Genomic DNA, 18286 nt, shown 5'->3' with positions numbered 1-18286 from the left:
TGAAGTACTTGTGAAACTTCCACTTCTTTCTCTTGTCTACTTCCTGGTGATAATGAGGCTCATGAATAGTGAAAATTTTGAAAGACAGGTAGAAATAGGAAGCCTAGAGTGGTGGGAAAAAAGAAAGATGAGTGGAATATTTACATTAGCTATTTCAGGGATCTAAGAGTGGTGAGAATGGGAATGATCTTAAAATCAAGAGCAGAGAAAAGGGTAAGTTTGAACTGAGGAAGATAAGATTGAGGATTCACAATCTTCTGTTTTTCTCTTTCTCTTCAAACATGATTTACACTTTCTAGCCCACTTTTTATTATAAGAAGACATGTGATTGTCATCAGTAACCCAGGATGGTCTCTTGTAGCAGCCAGTGACAAAGGAAACAGCAATGACACATATTTCTAGATGTGTGAACTAAGCTAGAGAACTGTATTTACGTTATAAATTGTTTCCTGGATGACTTTTGCCAGTTCTGCTATGTAATTTCTGGGATGTCAATATTAGTGCTTGGACTTTTCCCTTGAATTTTCATATTGTGCTTGCTGATTCTTTTTCTGCACAATTAGATCATCCTTTATTTGAGCTGAAAAGTTTGACAAAACAAGAAACCTATTCTTGAGTGTTCGAAAGAGCAATACCTTTGCCAAAATCAGAAGTCAAGTAATTTACTGAATCTGATTATGTAATCAAGTTTTGTCTCCTCACTCATCAGCCCATTCATTACATTTTCTTGTTATTGAATGAATTATCATCCAATTTATTCAGCACTTGTGCTATCATTGCTTTCAGTTCAGTCGTTAGATAATCATGAAATCAGCTTATAGTTGTTAATTGGAAAAAATCATAAAAGTAAGAATATCTAGATACATTCAGCATCACCCATGGATGGGGGTGAAACGGTACCCACATACTTGTTTTTTTATCCTAGAATGCTACCTCATCCTGAAGAACCTCTATCAAAATCCTTCTGTTCTAGGGTTTCCCCAACAGTGTTTCATCAGATGTTAAATAGATGTTCTGCTCTAAAATTGTTCCTGGAAAAAGAAATTCAGTGAATGGCTAGACTTACAAAATGAATAGTTTTTTTGTTTGTTTTCAAAATAGGACTTTTCAGAGCTTTTAACATGCTAAAATAAATGCTTAAAAGATCATAAATCTCCAAACAAGAGATATTGTATATATTGTTCCCAAAACTTATTTGACCATTGAATCCTTTACTTGCACAATAAATATTAATATTTTTTGAAGAATAGAGTTTGTGAAACACTGGTCTTGGAGCTCTGTATTTCATCTTTTGACCTTTGGTCTTGAAAGAAAGAATGAGATATAAAGTAGTAGCTCTGTCAATTTTATTATGACACTATTAACATAATTCTTTTTCTTGTGCTTTACTAAGCTCCAAAGTGAGTTGTAAATATGGAGGGAGTAATAGATGCTTAGAAAAGTAAGAAAGAGACAGATAGGCTTGCTATGTGGACTGTGTCTCTTAAGTGGTTTATCTGATCTGTAGTCACACTTCATACCCTGAGTTGTGTCTTAACTTGCCACATATATAGGAAGGCATTAACCTAGCAGGTCTGAGTTGCTCAAATCATGCACATTGTCAGAAGAATCTACGTGCATAATAGCCCTTGGCTAACTCCTGGAAACTGAGCCTTTGTTACTAACTAATGAGTGTTTTACATGCGTGGAACCGTGAGCCATGTTGTACCAGCTTTTCTAGATCATTTGGACAAAAATATGATTATGGTGAACTTCTGGGAGTCTGAAGATTTGGTGACTGAACTCCATAAAAGAAAAACTGGGCTCTTAGACTCAAGAGAGCTTCCTTGGCAAAAAACAAAACAAAGCAAAAAAACTTCATATATATTGCTGCAGTTAGTCACTGGGGGAATTGATAAACATGTCCTATGCAATTCCATTGAGAGATGGCACTTGGAAACTGATGCGGGCATCCTCCGGACTTCACCCAATGCACTTTTCTCTTTTATTAATCCTCTTCTGTATCCTGTCACTGTAATAAATCATAGCTGTGAGTCTAGCAACGTTTTAGCCCTGTAAGTCCTTCTACTGAATCATTAAACCAGGGAGTAGTCTTGAGACTACTGACACAGGCAGTTAGATGAAAGCTATTTAAAATCATGAAACTGGATGGGATATAGGTACAGGTAGAGAAAAGTTTTCTGTGAATTATATCTGAGGAACTTTCTGTCATGTTAATCTTGCTGTTTCTTGACTGAGATTTTTTTTTCCCCTTTACATCTCGAGTATATATAGATGAATCTGTTTATGTTGCCTGTACCTACGATATGATCCAATGCACCATACTTCTAAAATAGCCTTAAGATGAAACTAAAATAGCAATACAAATACATTATATTTATATATTGATTTGAACTTTGTAAAGAATTTTTATTTATCAAATCCCTGCTGTGCACCAGTAATGGCTAGGTACCTTCATATGCGTTACCTCATTTGATTTTCCTAAATGGTTATTTGTGTTTTAAATGGAAATAATGATGAACCTGTAGAGACACAGCTTTAGAGAAAACATTCTTTTTTTTTGGTATCTGTATGTTGTTCTAAATTGATATATAAATGTAAAATATTTCTTTTATTTGATGAGGGCATAGACATATGCAACTGCTAATATGTAGTAGAAAGAACACTAACTAGCTATGAGGAAGTTACTTAGATCTCTCTTGGGTCCTGTTTCCTATTGGTAAAATAATAATAGGACCGAGTTTGAGAAGAAACATATTTAAGGGGTTCTCAAACAGTTGATTGGGATCAGTTCTTTTGGGGGGGGGGAATCAGTTCTTATTTATATTTCTATAACATGCTGTCAAATATCATAGTCACTAGCCACATTTGTCTATTTAAATTTAAACTAATTAAAATTAAAATTAAAAAAATCAATTTTGCTGTTGCATTTGCCACATTTCAAGTGCTCAATAACCACATGTGGCTAGTGGATACTATATTGGATACTGCAGCTATAGAACATTATCATCACTGTTTAAATTTCTGTTAGACAAACACTGCTTTATACAACAATTTCTATAGCATAACTTTCTTGGGAGTGTCTGGTTAAATTTGTTTGGTATTAGAAAGTTCAACTTATTTTACCAACTTGTGAAACAAATGGACATAATAAAAAATGAAAAGAATTTGATCTTTCCAAGGATGAAAATAGCTCATTTTCACAGTATCATGTATTTTGAATAGTTTATACTTCAAATTTATAATTAAAAAACTTTCACAGTAGAAATGGTATAGGACTTATCCCATTGGAATCTAATTGGTATAATTTTCATATTGATTGCCTGTATAATAACAAATACTTTTGAAATCCAAATATAATGCAAGAAGTGCTTTTAAAATGAAATCTTTTGCTATTATTTATGATAGGATATGGTAACATTTTGGTTTTAAAATTATTAAGCTATTAGAATTAAGAGCAATTTTAGGTCCCAGGATATGTGGTTGTAGAAATTATTATTTCTAATATTACTTCTAATATTTTTTGAAACAGAAAAAAGGGGTTCATCGTTGTACAAAATGCAGACTACAGTTTTTGACCTGCAAAGAGAAACTGGATCATAAGACCCAGCATCGGACATTTATAAAGCCTAAAGAGTTAGAAGGATTGCCTCCTGGTACAAAAGTGAGTTTTAAATATGTTGTATTTTAATGTTGTATGGTAATAGAAATAAATCCCTGCCTGGTTTTATCTGCTCAATATAACATTAAAAATTGGCCTCTGGTTGTCATTAAAATTTTAATTTTAGGTTTTATCATTCTTATAAACAAAAGGAAAGAAATTTTTCTATCCATTGTTTTTTGAGTTGATTGACATGTGCTATATTGGAGCATGTTCCTTTGTAGTGAGTGCAACTAGATTAACTGTAGACTGAGTCAATGGGTTGTTTGAATGTTCTTTTGTCTGTGAGCTATTCCAGTTGGCAGCATATATGTCTGCTTTAGCTGCTAAACTATAACGTCAGGAATCATGTTTAATTTATTTTTGTGTCCCCAGCATCTTTCATAATACCATGAATGCCATAGTTTGTTGAAGTTGGTATTACTGAGTACTCTTAGAGGGAAGCAAGTTCTCCTGATTAGCATTGCTATGTTAAGTGAGCAAACACACATCTGACTACAAATTTCATTTTCCCTGTTTACCTTATGTACATCTGTTTTCTCTAACTTCTGTATGTAAAGTCAGCTTTTGACTATCTGCTCCAGTGGAGGGATGCATAATCCAAAGTGAATTAATTCCCAAACATTTATATTTGGCTTTGAGTACTTACCTTGAATGTGAGTTAATTAAAGCTGTTTGAGCTATTTAAAATAATATAAAGCGATGCTCTGAAGCTCTAGAGCAAGAGAACTATCCAACATCCTTATACTTTTCTGTAATCCATTCATTCCATGCTGGAACAAGACATGCAGAATACTCATAAAGCAGTGCAATCCTCTGTCATATCTTCTCTTATTAATAATAATAGTAATAATTAGTATATTACATTATCATAATATTATTAATAAATAATATTAAGTGTCTTGTTAGCAGTTTAGAATTAAGCTTTCAGTGTACTTTTTCATACATTCTATTATTTAATCCCTGTAGCAAATCAATGAGGTAGACAAAGCAGGTATTATTCCCATATTACAGATGAAGAGGCTGAGAGGATGTTACTTACTCAAGGTCACATGGCTAGGAAGTGATAGTATTGAAATTTAACCTCAGGTCTTTTGACTCCTAATTCAGTGCTTTTTGTATGATATCAAACCACGTGTATTTCACAGGACTTTCTCCTTGGCTGCTCCTTAAGCTAATGACGGTAGTGAAATGATTTTTTTTAAATGTTCAGCAACTGTGCTTTTCATTATTAACCATGACTATAAGCGAACATTTTCTTTTTCTGAATACTAAGTGATAATTTTTACATTCGCTCCCTTTAAGAAAATTCTGAGTGTTATTAAACTCTCCATGCAGTATGATGAGTTGATAAAACCTCCATAATAGCCTTTGGAACCATATATCCTACCCAATGAAACCCCAGAGAGAGCAGGTCACATTTACTGGAGATCTGCCTTTGGTAGGGGGGCTGTTAATTGGGTATATAGTTGATGTGCAATATTTTATAAGTTTCAGGTATAGAACATAGTGATTCTGGAGATCTGTTTTAGAGTTACCAAGGAGTGATGCAGGCCTTTCCAGAGTTATTTCAGGATTTGAGATTTAAATTTTAACCTCTATATTTGCAAAAGCTATTTAGTTGTATCAGAGCATAAAATAGCTGTGGAATGTGCTCTTTTGATACCACAAAATTTGCACTAATTTCTAATTATCCATTAATATCTGTGTTAACATATAAATACTATCAATACAAAACTAATATTACAAAAGTAAGTGAATATTGAGATGAATTTCATTTAATTGGTACAACCATTTAGAATAAATGGGAGACATTTTAGTTTATACTTTGATGTTTAACTTTTTGGATTGCAGTACATTTTTTGGTAACAGCTTTATTGAGATATAATTCATATCATACAATTCACCCATTTAAAGTATGCAATACTTTAAATACAGTAAATAAATACAATAATAAATAAATAAGGACTTTAAAATAGACAATACAAATATGCAATGGTTTTTAGCATATTCATGGAGCTGTGACAACATCACTATAATCTATTTTAGAACATTTTATCACCCCCTAAAGAAACCCCACATCCATTGACAGTCACTGCTAATTTCCCCTCTACCAGCGACAGGCAAATTTTAATCTACTTTCTGACCCTACAGATTTTCCTGTTCTGGACATTTTATATAAATGGAGTCATGCAGTATGTGGTTTTATGAATGGTTTCTTTCACTTAGTGTAATGTTTTGAGGTTCATCCACGTCATAGCTTGTGTCGGTACTTCATTCCTTTTTAAGGCTGTATCAGTGCTTATGTATTAGTACTTTATTCTTTTTTATGGCTGAATATTATTCTGTTGTATGGATATACAATATTTTATTTATCCAACACTTGATGAGCATTTGGGTTGTTTTCCACTTTTTGTCTATTGTGAATAATGCTTTCATGAAAATTCATGTACAAGTTTTTGTGTGGACATTTCTCTTGAGTGGAGTCATTAAGAGTGGAACACTTAGGGTTATATGATAACTCTTATGTTTAACATTTTGAAGAACTGCCAGACTGTTTTCCAAAGCTACTGCACCATTGTACATCCCCGCCAGCAATATATGAAGGCTGCAATTTCTCCATATCCTGTCAGCACATGCTACTGTCTCTTATTATAGCCATTCTAGCTGGTCTGAAGTAATATCTTATTGTAGTCTTGATTTGCATTTCCTTAATGACTACTGATGTTGAACATCTTTTCATGTGCTTATTGGCCATTTGTATATCTTTGAGGAAATGCCTTTTAGGATCATTTGCCCATTTGTTAATTGGGTTATTTGTCTTTTTATTGAGTTATAAGAATATTCTATATACAAGTCCCTTATTAGAGATATAATTTGCAAATATTTTCTTTCAATCTGTGGTTTCCTTTTCACTTTCTTAATAGTGTCCTTTGAGGCACAAAAGTTTTAATTTTTTTTATTGAAGTACAGTTGATTTGCAATATTGTGTTTCACTTATATATGTATATTCTTCTTCATAAAAGTTTTAATTTTTATGAAGTCCATTTATTCTTTCTTTGGTTGCTTGTGCTTTCAGTATCATCTTTAAGCAATCATTGCCTAACCCAAGGTCATGAAAATTTACTCCTATGTTTTCTTCTAAGAGTTTTATATAATTTTAGCTCTTACAATCTGGTCTTTGATACGTTTTGAGTTAATTTTTGTATCTAGTATGAGATAGGGGTCAAATTCATCCTTTTGCATGTAGATATCCAAATGTCCCAGCATCATTTGTTGATAAAACTATAAAACTGTTGTTTCCTTCACTAAATTGTTTGGGCATCCTTGTCAAAAACCAATTATGACTTGCATAATGTGTGATTTTTTTTAAATATTAGGGTGATGATTGATTTTCTAAAATGATACGTTTCCTTCATTTTTATAGGTTACTATTCGAGCTTCAATTGGACCTCTTCATTCAAGGCCATCAACTACATCTCCCAGGAGTACTCCAAGCACTTCTTTTCTTCAGGTCTCACCTCCAAAGTCCAAAAGTACAACTGCTAAAAGTCCTACAAAATCTAATGCAAGTAAATCTAAGACAGGAAAGCTTTGTGCAACTACATCCACTGCGAATAAGGCTAATCCAAGTAAGCAAGGTAGAGCTATACCTAAATACAAAGCAAAAACCTCTTACAAGCAAAAGAAACAGCGCAACAGAAAGAATAAAATCAGCATAGCTTTGAAGAATTTAAGGTAATATGTTTTATTCCTGGTATACAATGCTAATTAAATATTAAAGGTTATTTTAATGTAGCTTACCATATCACTAGAACTCCCCTGCACATTTACATAATAATCACTTATCTAGTATAAAGGCCAAGAAGATAATCAAAAGGTACTTTTTACAGCTGCTGAATAGAACTTGAATTACTGTGTTTATTGTATAATTGTCTTTTACACTAATCTTACATTTTGAGCTTATATTTTGTGATCATTGAATTGGTTAATGTGATCCTTTTTATTCCAAGGAAACATTAACTGGTGACTTTTTTACACTTATTCTAGCTTGTTGTTTCAAAGCAAATTTCAATATTATAAGTCTCTTTAAAGATTTAATTGAAATACCTTGGCTTCAATTAATAAAACAATAAGGCTTTACCTTATTTCTTTGTTTTACAATGTATTTTTATCATTTTTTTCTGTCTCCATAGGTGTCGTCGGGGAGTTCACAAGTGCATTGAGTGTCATTCCAAAATAAAAGATTTTGCAAGCCACTTTTCAATATATATCCACTGTAATTTTTGCAAATACAACACTAACTGTAACAAAGCCTTTATAAATCATATGGTGAGGTGAGTTAAACATGTACACTACAACCAAAAACTGCCATTCAAGATACTTGGTTTTTGAAAACAAAGTTGTCATATTAGTAGCCAGTTTGTCACATCAAGGACCTAAAAGAATCTAGCAACAGGGAACTGTGGGATATTACCCAATACTGTTTCCCAGCATAATAACACATGAAATTACTGGAACAAAAATGTTAAGAACAGTTGGACTAATGAAATTAGAATAGATTTGTCAGGGAAATTATTCTTCTGAGTCTTTCAAAAGTTTCCCATAAAATTTTAAATGTTTCCAAAATATTTATCAAATAAATACATGTAAACACATGAGTAATATCCACTTCAAAGCAGTCACTTTGAGAGACTTCATGTTTGTCAGAGATGCTAGGAACATCGTCGGTGCTCACATGCTCATTAGCCTCATATAGAACTGAAAGCTTCCACTTCTGCTCTTCTAAGGGCCTTGTAGGTCTCTTTGTGTTTCCCCTACTTCGTTGGTACCTTACTTCCTTTGTTGCCTCAAGTACCTCTCCCTTGACTGGATACCCTCACTCCTACCCAGTGTGGACTTTTGTCAGAGGATTGACCTCTGTACGTACAGAAGCTTTATTTTCTCAGAGGTTGAGTACCTTTATTCTCAGCCCATACCAACTCTGTAACCAGAAGTCAAGCCCCCCCAATTAATTAATCTTCCTCAATATATAGTTTGTTCCATATGCAATATGTAAAGTGGCTTTTCCTTATTCTTGGTTATTTTGAATGCCTGTCTCCTTCCCTCTCAATTTACCTTCTATGAAGTATCTGATCACCATAGCCACTCACAGGAATCAATCATTTGAGTTCTATACCACTCAGCTTTTCTGCCTCATATTAAATATGTATCTGTCTTACCTACTTGAGAGAACACTTCTTTGAAATTAATCATGGCACCTATTCTGAGGATATAGATTATAGCTATTCAGAATCTTTTCGCATGTATACGTGGTATGCTTGTGTCTGAGGGTAACCATTGACTTGCTGTATTGTCTGATTTGGGTCTGTCAGTGGAAACTAGGGCTAGTGCTTCTCAAACTTCAGCTTGCATAAGAATGATCTGAAAACCTTGTTGACACTGATTTCTGGGCTCCACTGCTAGAGATTAATTCAGTGGGTCTGGAGTGGGAGCTGAGAATTTCTATTTCTAATAAGCTCCAAGGTGATGTAGATGCTGCTGGTCTGTGGACCACACTTTGAGTGATACTGTGCTGTGCTAATCCTGGCTAATTCTACATGGCTTTCTAGTACAGGAAAGCTTTCCTTATCAGTTTAAAAGAGGGTATAAAAACTATTAGCCTTGGCTGAAAGATTTGGTTAGTGGTTTTCTGTTCTGTGCTTAGAGGAAGTATTGTTTTAACTCATGTTCTCTGGTTCCTTTGATTCACTTTCCTTAAAAGCTCTCCTAGAAATTGTAAAAGATTCTTTAAATGTTTCATTTTACTTATGGTAAATAATGTATTTTAGCCTAAGAAACATTTACTTCAAAGATTATTCAGATTCAACCCCTCACTAAGTATATTAAGATTAGAATGTCATAAATAATTATTATTTGTAACAATTTCTATTACAGCAAAATACATTATTAGCAAATACCTTTAAAATTTTTCTCAACTCTTAATAGTTGAAAAAATTTAATTTGATGCTCTTTGCATTTTTAACTCTGAGGGGTCTTTTTTGTATAATGGTGAGGTATGATCATTTAAGATTATTCTTAGGGAAATGTTAGAAAATACACAGGTAAAATGAAATGTAAGATAAAAATCTTGAATTAAACAGATTCTAATAGAATTTTATAAATTAGATCATGATCTTTTATTAAAAACTAAGAACCTAAGCATAGGCTTGAAATATAATCATAAAATTAATTAATGACTTATTGTATAATAAAATCTCATTTGTCTCTTGTCTCTACAGCTCTCATAGCAACCATCCAACTAAACGGTTTTATATTTTTAAGAAGCATTCTGGAACTCTCAGGTAACTGATTGATCTTTTTCCAATCTCTCTATTGAAAAATTGTATTAGCTTTTCAACCTGATGCTGGAGTGCCTAGTTTGGAAAATGAAATGATTGCTACTGGGCATAACAGTTCTGTTCATTATATCATTAGGTCAAAGTGGGGATAGTCTATATTCTCAGGCTAAACTTCGTTTCAGTGATGTTAGGCATTAAGATGAAACTTCCATGGATTTGTATTATAAAGTTTAAAAATAAAGCTCTCCAATAATATTGGAATATCTAAAAGACATTTAAGATACTTAGTAAAGTGACTAACACTACTTTGGTTTTGATCAATATATGGCCTTCATAATTCTTGGGGTCTTTTATTTTTGAAATAAATAAAAGTGTACAATCTGTTTACAGAGGAATTGTGAACATTTCTAAAGACATTGATAATTAATTTTGGTTATACCACACACATTGAGCTCAGAATCCACTAAGGACCATTTTTTCACATTCTTCTGATTCCTTTTGACTTCATCTTCATTTGTTTAATTATTTTTCATGTTGTCATTGCTATTTGAAATAATCAGTGTCAGGATCTTTGTAGCACCAGGCTAAGACATAGACTTAAGTTTGGCCAATACTTGTTTTGATGCTTTAGGTTAGTGGAAAAGTGGAAGAGGGGATGCTATATCTCAGTATCTTTGTATTTATTATTCCTTCTGCCTCATTTGCTCTTCCCCAGATATCTGCATGGCTAGCTAGCTCCCTCACCTCCTTTAGGTCTCTATTCTGATGAGTGACTCTTTCCTTGATCACTCCATTTAAAATAGCATCCTTTCCCCTTGATCCCACCCCCAGCACGCCCTATCTCCCTTTCTTGCTTTGTTTTTACTTTATGGCAGCTTTTTACTGTCCATTATATTCTATATTTCACCCTTTTGTTTATTATCTATGTCTTCTCACTAGAATATGCGTGGTTCAGATATTTGGCTATGCTAGGCATTTGCTGGACATTGAATAGTGCCTGACACATGATAGGCATTCCATAAATATTTGCTGAGTAAATTAATATTGAAAATGACATATGTGGAATATGTGGATGATAGACCAATAGCTCATAGGCAGAAGAAAGTTTGGTTTCATTTAAAAAATACATTAGTGCTATTTTTAAAAGGCTACTAAATTCAAGAAATTAGAAAAGATTCTAATAAAACTGTATTAGATGTTACATTTACTGAAAAGTTTTATAAGAATGAAAAGAATTTATTAATTCTATAGAGACCTTAATTTGATTTTTACCTCTGTTGTCAAACTCAATTGTGTGGCTTGGTTCTTAAATTCTGTGATTTTAGAGGGAAGTGTATAGCTCAGTAGTAGAGTGTGTGCTTAGTATGCACAAGGTCCCGGGTTCAATGTCCAATATCTCCATCAAATAAATAAATAAATCTAATCACTTACCCTCTCCAAAAAAACCAAAAACAAACAAAAAAATAATTCTATAATTTTAAAGATGTGACACACTTTTTTCTCACCTTGGGTGAGTCTCAAATTTAAATAGAAAATTGGTTATTTTCTATGTATGGGAGTTAGCATATTTATAATTTTACAGAACAATAAATTTTGTAATTACTATTTTGTTAAAAGGCAGCATTCATTCTTAGCTATGTATTGTGCATCTGTCATGTGTCACACAATGTAGCAGGTCTTGTAAAGATGATGGTGATGAAGAAGGCTTGATACCAACCTTCAAGGAATGTACAATTATGATAAAGTGTGAACATAAAAAACTACAGAAATTAATACAAGGAGGTTTGTAATAAGTGCAGTGAGAGTTACTGATTTCAAAAGAAAGAGAGGTTTCTACTTATAAGAAGAGGCACAGGAGCATTTTAGGTTGAAGAAATAGCATGAATAAAAGTGCAGAAAGGAAAAAAGCAGATGGCATACACAGTGAATGACAAGTAGACAGTTTGGATGGAACATGAAGTTCATATAACATAGTATTAAGTTCAAAGTCTGGGAGAATAGCTTTGAGATTAGATCCAGATTATGGAATCCTTGAAAAAGGCTAGGGAATTTGGACTTAATTGTAATTTGAGGACATTGGGAAAACCATTAGTGTTCCATTAGAATCAAGGGGACTGAAGGAAGATCAATTTGGAGGGGTATACAAAGTGAGTTGTAGCTGTGCAAGGCACATAGACTAGTTAAGACTCTTGCGGTAGTTAGGACTGATTTAATAAGATAACCAAGGTTAACGGTGGTGAGGTGGTGTCACATCATGTTTAAGAACATGGGCTCTGGAATCAAGGGCTCAGTTTCAGACCTGGTCCTGGCCTTGGTAGGCTACTAAACCTGAACCTGTCCTCTATTTTTAAAAAATTTCAACTTATAGCACCTAGGTCTTTGGGTCGTTATAAGGAATAGATTAGATGATATGTCTAAAACGCTCAGCCTAATACAGAATAAGTGCTCAATAAATTGTTAATATGATAAAATTTTTGAAATATTGACTGTTTTAAGGAAAAGGGGTCAGAAATAACTACAGTTTGGGGCCTTTGTGTCAGGGGCATCGCATCATAAGCGAGAACAATCAGGAGGAGTGATTTTTTAGGAGTCAGGAGGAAAGCACACAACTTTAGTTTTATGAAGATCATTTTTGATGTGCCAGTGTGACAGCTAGGTGTAAATACACAACAGGCTGTTAAGAGTAGAGCTGCAGGGGAGAAGTCAGTCCAACTGTAACCAGTAGCATACTGGTTCTTATTCCTATACAGGTGAAATATTTAAATGTAAAGCATTTAAATTCAAAGTTAACTGCCAGAGTATATTTATGCTTTGTTAATAAGCTGATAACGATAATTACATCACTTTATTTATTTATACATGATTTATTTTTTAAGCCTTCTCATTTCTTATCTGATGTTATCATCACTTAAATAAGACATTAGATTGTAGGCTCCACAGAGTGTACCCTATTTTGTTCCCTCTTGTATTTGTAACACCTAGTAGTACTGAGTATGTAAAGAAGGTTCTCAGCAAATATACACTGAATGAATGAATAGTATAGCCCTGCTTTGCAGATGGGCAAAGGCATGGAACAATCATGCCTTGCACAAGTTATACAAGTAATTAGTGGAGCCACGACTGAGCTTTAGGTCTCTTCAGTCATATCTTTCAGAAACCGGTGTGAGAGGAAACAGTTTCTAGAACACTAAATGTTAGCATAATTTAGATACAGCTATGCCATTTCAGATATATCAGGCTCATATAACAAAATTGGAAAATGGTGGTCGTGACACTTAAAAAGCAAGTGGAGTTATTACATGGAAAAATCATGATTGAACTTGTATATGGAGTTTCATAAAAGACAAAAGCCTTTTCTTTCTGTCTTCTTTTTTCCATAGGGGCATTACTCTAGTGTGCCTTAAATGTGATTTCCTAACTGATTCTTCTGGTTTGGATCGTATGGCTAAACATTTAAGTCAACGTAAAACTCATACTTGCCAAGTGATAATAGAGAAAGGTATGTATATATATTGTGTTACTTTGGATTTCTGATATTTATTACACTATTTTTGATCAGCCACAATACGGGCTCTTACTTATTAAATTGTTAAGCTTGCTTCTCATATATTCTAAGTGTAAAACTCTTCTTCTAATTTCAGTTCCCGAAAGTACCTCTACTTCTGAACCCACTTCTGAGTAAGTTTAATTTTCATTCAGTGCATTTTTCTTTGATGGATTTTAGCACTGTTGCATTTTTTAATGTGTATCATTAATAGAAATGAAAAAATATTAAAGTATTTGTTTTTGTTTTTGTTTTTAAAGCCGCTTGTTGAAATAGATTCCTGCTCTATGGAGCTCGTGCAACCTGGTGCAAGACAAGTTGGAATTTCCTAAGTTCAAAGTTCTGAAGTGTTTTCTTACACAAAAGCAGTTTCCTAAGTTCAAAGTTCTGAAGTGTTTTCTCACACGAAGGCGATTAAAGAGCCGAGTTCATGACACTAGCTCTCATTATGCAGCTCTTTTCAGCTTTCAGATGGCACTAGATTCGTATTCCACCTTATCTTTGTGTCAGGTTAACATACCTTAACACATGCTTTTTTTCTCCAGTTGGCTTTCTTCAAAAATGACTTTTGTTGCTATGGTCTTCTCTTGCTTTGCTTAAAATAATCTGTGTTTTTCTCTGATATCCTTGCCTTCAGAATATTGCATTCCAAACGATGTGACTGTTCATCTTTTTTGTCTGTTCTGTCTGGTCTCTTAGTTAATTTCTTATAAGTCTGACATTTTTAGGTCAGATAGCTGTCTTTTTCCTCATTCCTCGTCTGTCATTGTTCTATTTTTCATATTTTTCAGATGCAGAAGCAACACAGAAATTTCAAAAAATGTCCAGGGTACCCCTGGTCAGTGTCCCCCTTCGATGGACACAACTGATGCCTGTTCTCTCTTTCCAAGGAATGTGAATTATTTGACTGTGAGACCTCCTGTAGGTTGTGGCCTTAAGAAATCAGATCTTGGGGAGAGTCCCTTCCTTCATGACTGGCCTCCCATAAGACTGATACTAATTTGGCCAGAGATGACCTCAAGGCCCACCAAATTGAGCACAACTTCCCACTGGGGGCTTTGGTTCTTGATCTTAAGCTTATGGGTCTATTCTAACCAAGAAAAGCCCATCAAATCAATGCTTCAACATCCAAGTTGAAGTTTAATCATTTTGGCTGCTGCCCTTTAATCTTCCTCTAGCATGCATGCAGTCCAAGGAATATAAAAACTGGTTGCATAGGGAACCAAGGTTACTTTCATATTCTTGGAACACAAGTTTTTGAAATTGCAGTTCCAAAATTATAGTTATTTTTACTGTCATTTAAAGTTTTATCCAGTATTAAATCCTAGGAATTTTCAGCAATACTAATATTCAATTTTTTTTATTTTTTTAAAACCTAATTTAATTTTGTTATTTTGGTTTTATGTTGTCTTCACCAAATTTATTAATGTCTGTTTTGTTATGTCCTCTTTTGTTTCTTTTTAAAACTTGTTTTGTGTTTGTTTTGTTTTGTTAATAACTCCAAAAAATTCCTTGAAATTCTCTAGAGTTCATGTAGCTACCTATTGGTAGCTTCCTAATTTGGTAATTGTTCAGACCATTAGACATTATTACATCCTCTGTCTATCTTGGGACTATCATTGACATTATCTTAGTGATTGTGAGTTCAGACACATAAAGAATTGGCAAAAAACACTTCCTACAGACCTTAAAACAAGTTTTAAAGTTACATTTCTGTACATCTAATACATAATATCTTCTTAGCCATTAATGTAATTCCTTTGGATAAAGATAATATATTCAGAGAATATTGGGACCAAAAAATGCACTTGTTTCTTGCCCATATATATATAGATGTATATTTTTTTTAATTTGGTGTTTGTTTATTTTGGTTACATTGAATATAGATTTGCTGAACAGTTTTGATGTTATTATTTTTTTAATAAAATTTGTATTGTGAAAGTGCCTGTGGAATTATTTTCTAATGAATAACTTAGAATAAAAGCTGTAGATTTTGTCACATTATTAGGAGCTTTACTTTGCTTCTTACATGGAAGCTTGATGACTTGGTATACAGACTGAGAGCTCTAGCTGTTGAATCCATCTTGCAGTTTTTCCTTCAATACAGTTAAAAGCTCGCTGTTTATACTTTACTAATTTCTAGAACTTTAAAGGCTGGTAAGAGTCCCTTTGTAATCTTAATAACCATGAAGGTGTGCAGGCTTGGAAGTTGTTTGACTCAATCATGAGAGGTGTTTTTTCTTCTTAACATTAGAACTTCTTGAATTGTACTTTGAAACCATCTTAATCTGTCTGTGCAGCTATAACAGAATACCATAGACTGGGTGGCTCATAAACGATAGAAATTTATTTCTGTTGTTCTAGTGGCTGCAAAATCTATGATCAAAATGCTGGCAGATTCAGTGTCTGTTGAGAACCCACTTCCTGGTTCATAGACCGTCATCTTCCTGCTGTGTTCTCACATGGTGGAAAGGGCAAGAGAGTTCTCTGGGGTCTATTTTACAAGGGCATTAATCTCTCTCATGTGGGCCCCACCCTCATGACCTGTTCACCTAATAAGGCCCCACCTCCAAATACCATCATATTGGGGATTAAGTTTCAACATATGAATTTGGTGGAGCAGGTGGGGAAAGACAAATATTCAGCCTATGGCAGAAACATATTGAAAGCCATTTTCTTTCTTTTTTTTTTTTCCTTCTTCGTGGTGAAGGAAAGTGCATCATTTATTGCAGGGAGCCAGACAAGGAGTCCAGGGTAGCCAGTGCTCAAAACACCTGAATTCCAAAAGCCATTTTCAAAGACCACTTGTTATGTATTCTACTCCTTGTAACTTATAGTCAAAAGAGTTGAATTCGTTAGTTTTAATTTTCTAGGCTGATTTCTGCTGTAAGTAACTTTCCAAAATTTCCAAAAGTTGCTTGTTTCTCGGTAGTGGACTTGGTGATATTCTAATCTTTATTTCCATATCTATCTCTAAGATGTTTTCTCATTCACCATCTTTCTACCCATTTTTGTTTTGCTTTTCAAAAATTGTGGTAAAATATATAATGTAAAATTTACTGTTTTAACCATTTCAAATGGATGATTCATCAGCATTAATTACCCCAAGTTTTTAACTTTTGCCCAGAAATAACTTCTTTGTGGTTTTAACATAGGTTCTCTTTTTATATACAGATATTTTCTCTGCCTCTGTCATAGTTCACAAATATGGTAAACCACATTCTTGCTATGGCAATATTTTAGGCAGGGGTGCACCTTTGTGTTCTTCCATAGGATTCTATTTCTTACAGTATATATTAGGTACATTTTCTTAAATTATAATACTCTTAAAGTTCTGTGTCTTATAGCATCTTTTTAAAATTCATTTTTAAATAAAACATGTCAGACAGTCAGACTTAAGCTTGCTTATTATAGGCAGTTAGTTGAGTTTTAATTGGTGTTAATGAGTTTTAGCTTGACAATAGTATCCCTTTACTTTCAAGATATTCTAAATACTTATTTTACCTGATTCAAAAATAGCCATTTCATGAATATGTGCTTTTTAGTTACAGCCAAATAAAAGGTGTGATTGGCTCAGTTTCAATCCATCACTATTACTAGAAAAATAATCTCTGAACTACAAAGATTTAGTTTCTTGCTCTATTTTGTCAGACTCTGCCAAAATACCTCTTTGGGTCTCATTTATTTGTTTAGAAAATATTGAGCACTTACTATATGCCTGATACTATTCTACATGCTGGTAAAACAGACTGAATTCTCTGCCCTTGCGGAGTGTACTTTTCGGTGGTAGAAGACAGAAAATGAGAAAATTATATAGTATGTCAGATGATGATCAATACTATGGAGAAAATTAAGTAGGGAGGGAGGATAGTGAGTATGGGTTGGGAGCTGGGAGGTTGCCATTTTAAATTTGGAGATCCTGGTAGGCCTCCATGAGAAGATAATTGAGTTAAAGACCTGGAGGTGAGGAAGTGAGCCACTTGAGTATCTATCAGAAGAGCACTCAGACAGACAACAGCAAAGACAAAAGCCCCAAAGGGGAAATTGGAAATTGGAATCCTCATACATTGCCGATGGTAATGTAAAATGGTTCAGCCACTGTGCAAAGCAGTCTGACAGGTCCTCAAAAAGTTAAACATAGAATCACCATTCTCACCTTAGTATCAAGGACCCAGCAATTCTACTCCTAGGTATGTATCCAAAAGAATTGAAAGCAGGGAATCAGATACTTGTATATGCATAATAGCACTATTCACAATAGCTAAAAGGTAGAAACAGCCCAAATGTCAACAAAAGATGAAGGGATAAATAAATTGTAGTATATTCATGCAGTGGAATATTATCTAGCCATAAAAAGGAATGAAGTAATGATACATGCTACAATGTGGATGGACCTCAAAAACATGATGCTAAGTGAAACAAAAATCATAGAAAGTCACATACTATGTAATTACATGTATATGTAATAGACAGAATAAGCAAATCCACAGAGACAGAAAGCAGGTTGGTGTTTGCCAGGGGCTGTGGGAAGGAGGGAATAGGAAACAACTGCTTAAGGGGTACAGGGTTTTCTTTTCAGGGTGATGACTGTGTTTAGGAGACCGCATTGTGAATGTACTAAATACGACTGAATTGTTCACTTTAGAATGGTTAATTTTATTATATGTGAATCTTCTACCAAAAGAAGAAAAGAGAAAGAAACCAACACCACTGACAACATTAGCAAGCTAAGAAAATGAA

General features: G+C 33.8%; 1 protein-coding gene across 5 annotated transcripts in view; it reads left to right on the top strand.

The window, feature by feature from the left end:
• The window catches only part of ZNF280C (zinc finger protein 280C), a 46272-nt gene extending 30785 nt beyond the window's left edge, over positions 1 to 15487 (top strand). For all 5 annotated transcript variants that reach the window (XM_045505489.1, XM_010968429.2, XM_045505488.2 and 2 more), the window contains 7 exons: positions 3533 to 3664; positions 7089 to 7399; positions 7858 to 7998; positions 9943 to 10005; positions 13383 to 13501; positions 13644 to 13680; positions 13807 to 15487. In XM_045505489.1, coding sequence (XP_045361445.1) covers positions 3533 to 3664; positions 7089 to 7399; positions 7858 to 7998; positions 9943 to 10005; positions 13383 to 13501; positions 13644 to 13680; positions 13807 to 13822 — 819 coding nt within the window. In that variant the 3' untranslated portion in view covers positions 13823 to 15487. The remainder of the gene's footprint in view (positions 1 to 3532; positions 3665 to 7088; positions 7400 to 7857; positions 7999 to 9942; positions 10006 to 13382; positions 13502 to 13643; positions 13681 to 13806) is intronic.
• The last annotated feature ends 2799 nt before the right edge of the window (positions 15488 to 18286 follow it).

This window comes from Camelus bactrianus, chromosome X (genome assembly GCF_048773025.1).
Source record: "Camelus bactrianus isolate YW-2024 breed Bactrian camel chromosome X, ASM4877302v1, whole genome shotgun sequence".
In the NCBI taxonomy this organism is placed as follows: domain Eukaryota; kingdom Metazoa; phylum Chordata; class Mammalia; order Artiodactyla; family Camelidae; genus Camelus; species Camelus bactrianus.
The sequence above is the reverse complement of the archived record's forward strand: the minus strand, read 5'-3'. Positions and strand labels throughout refer to the sequence as shown.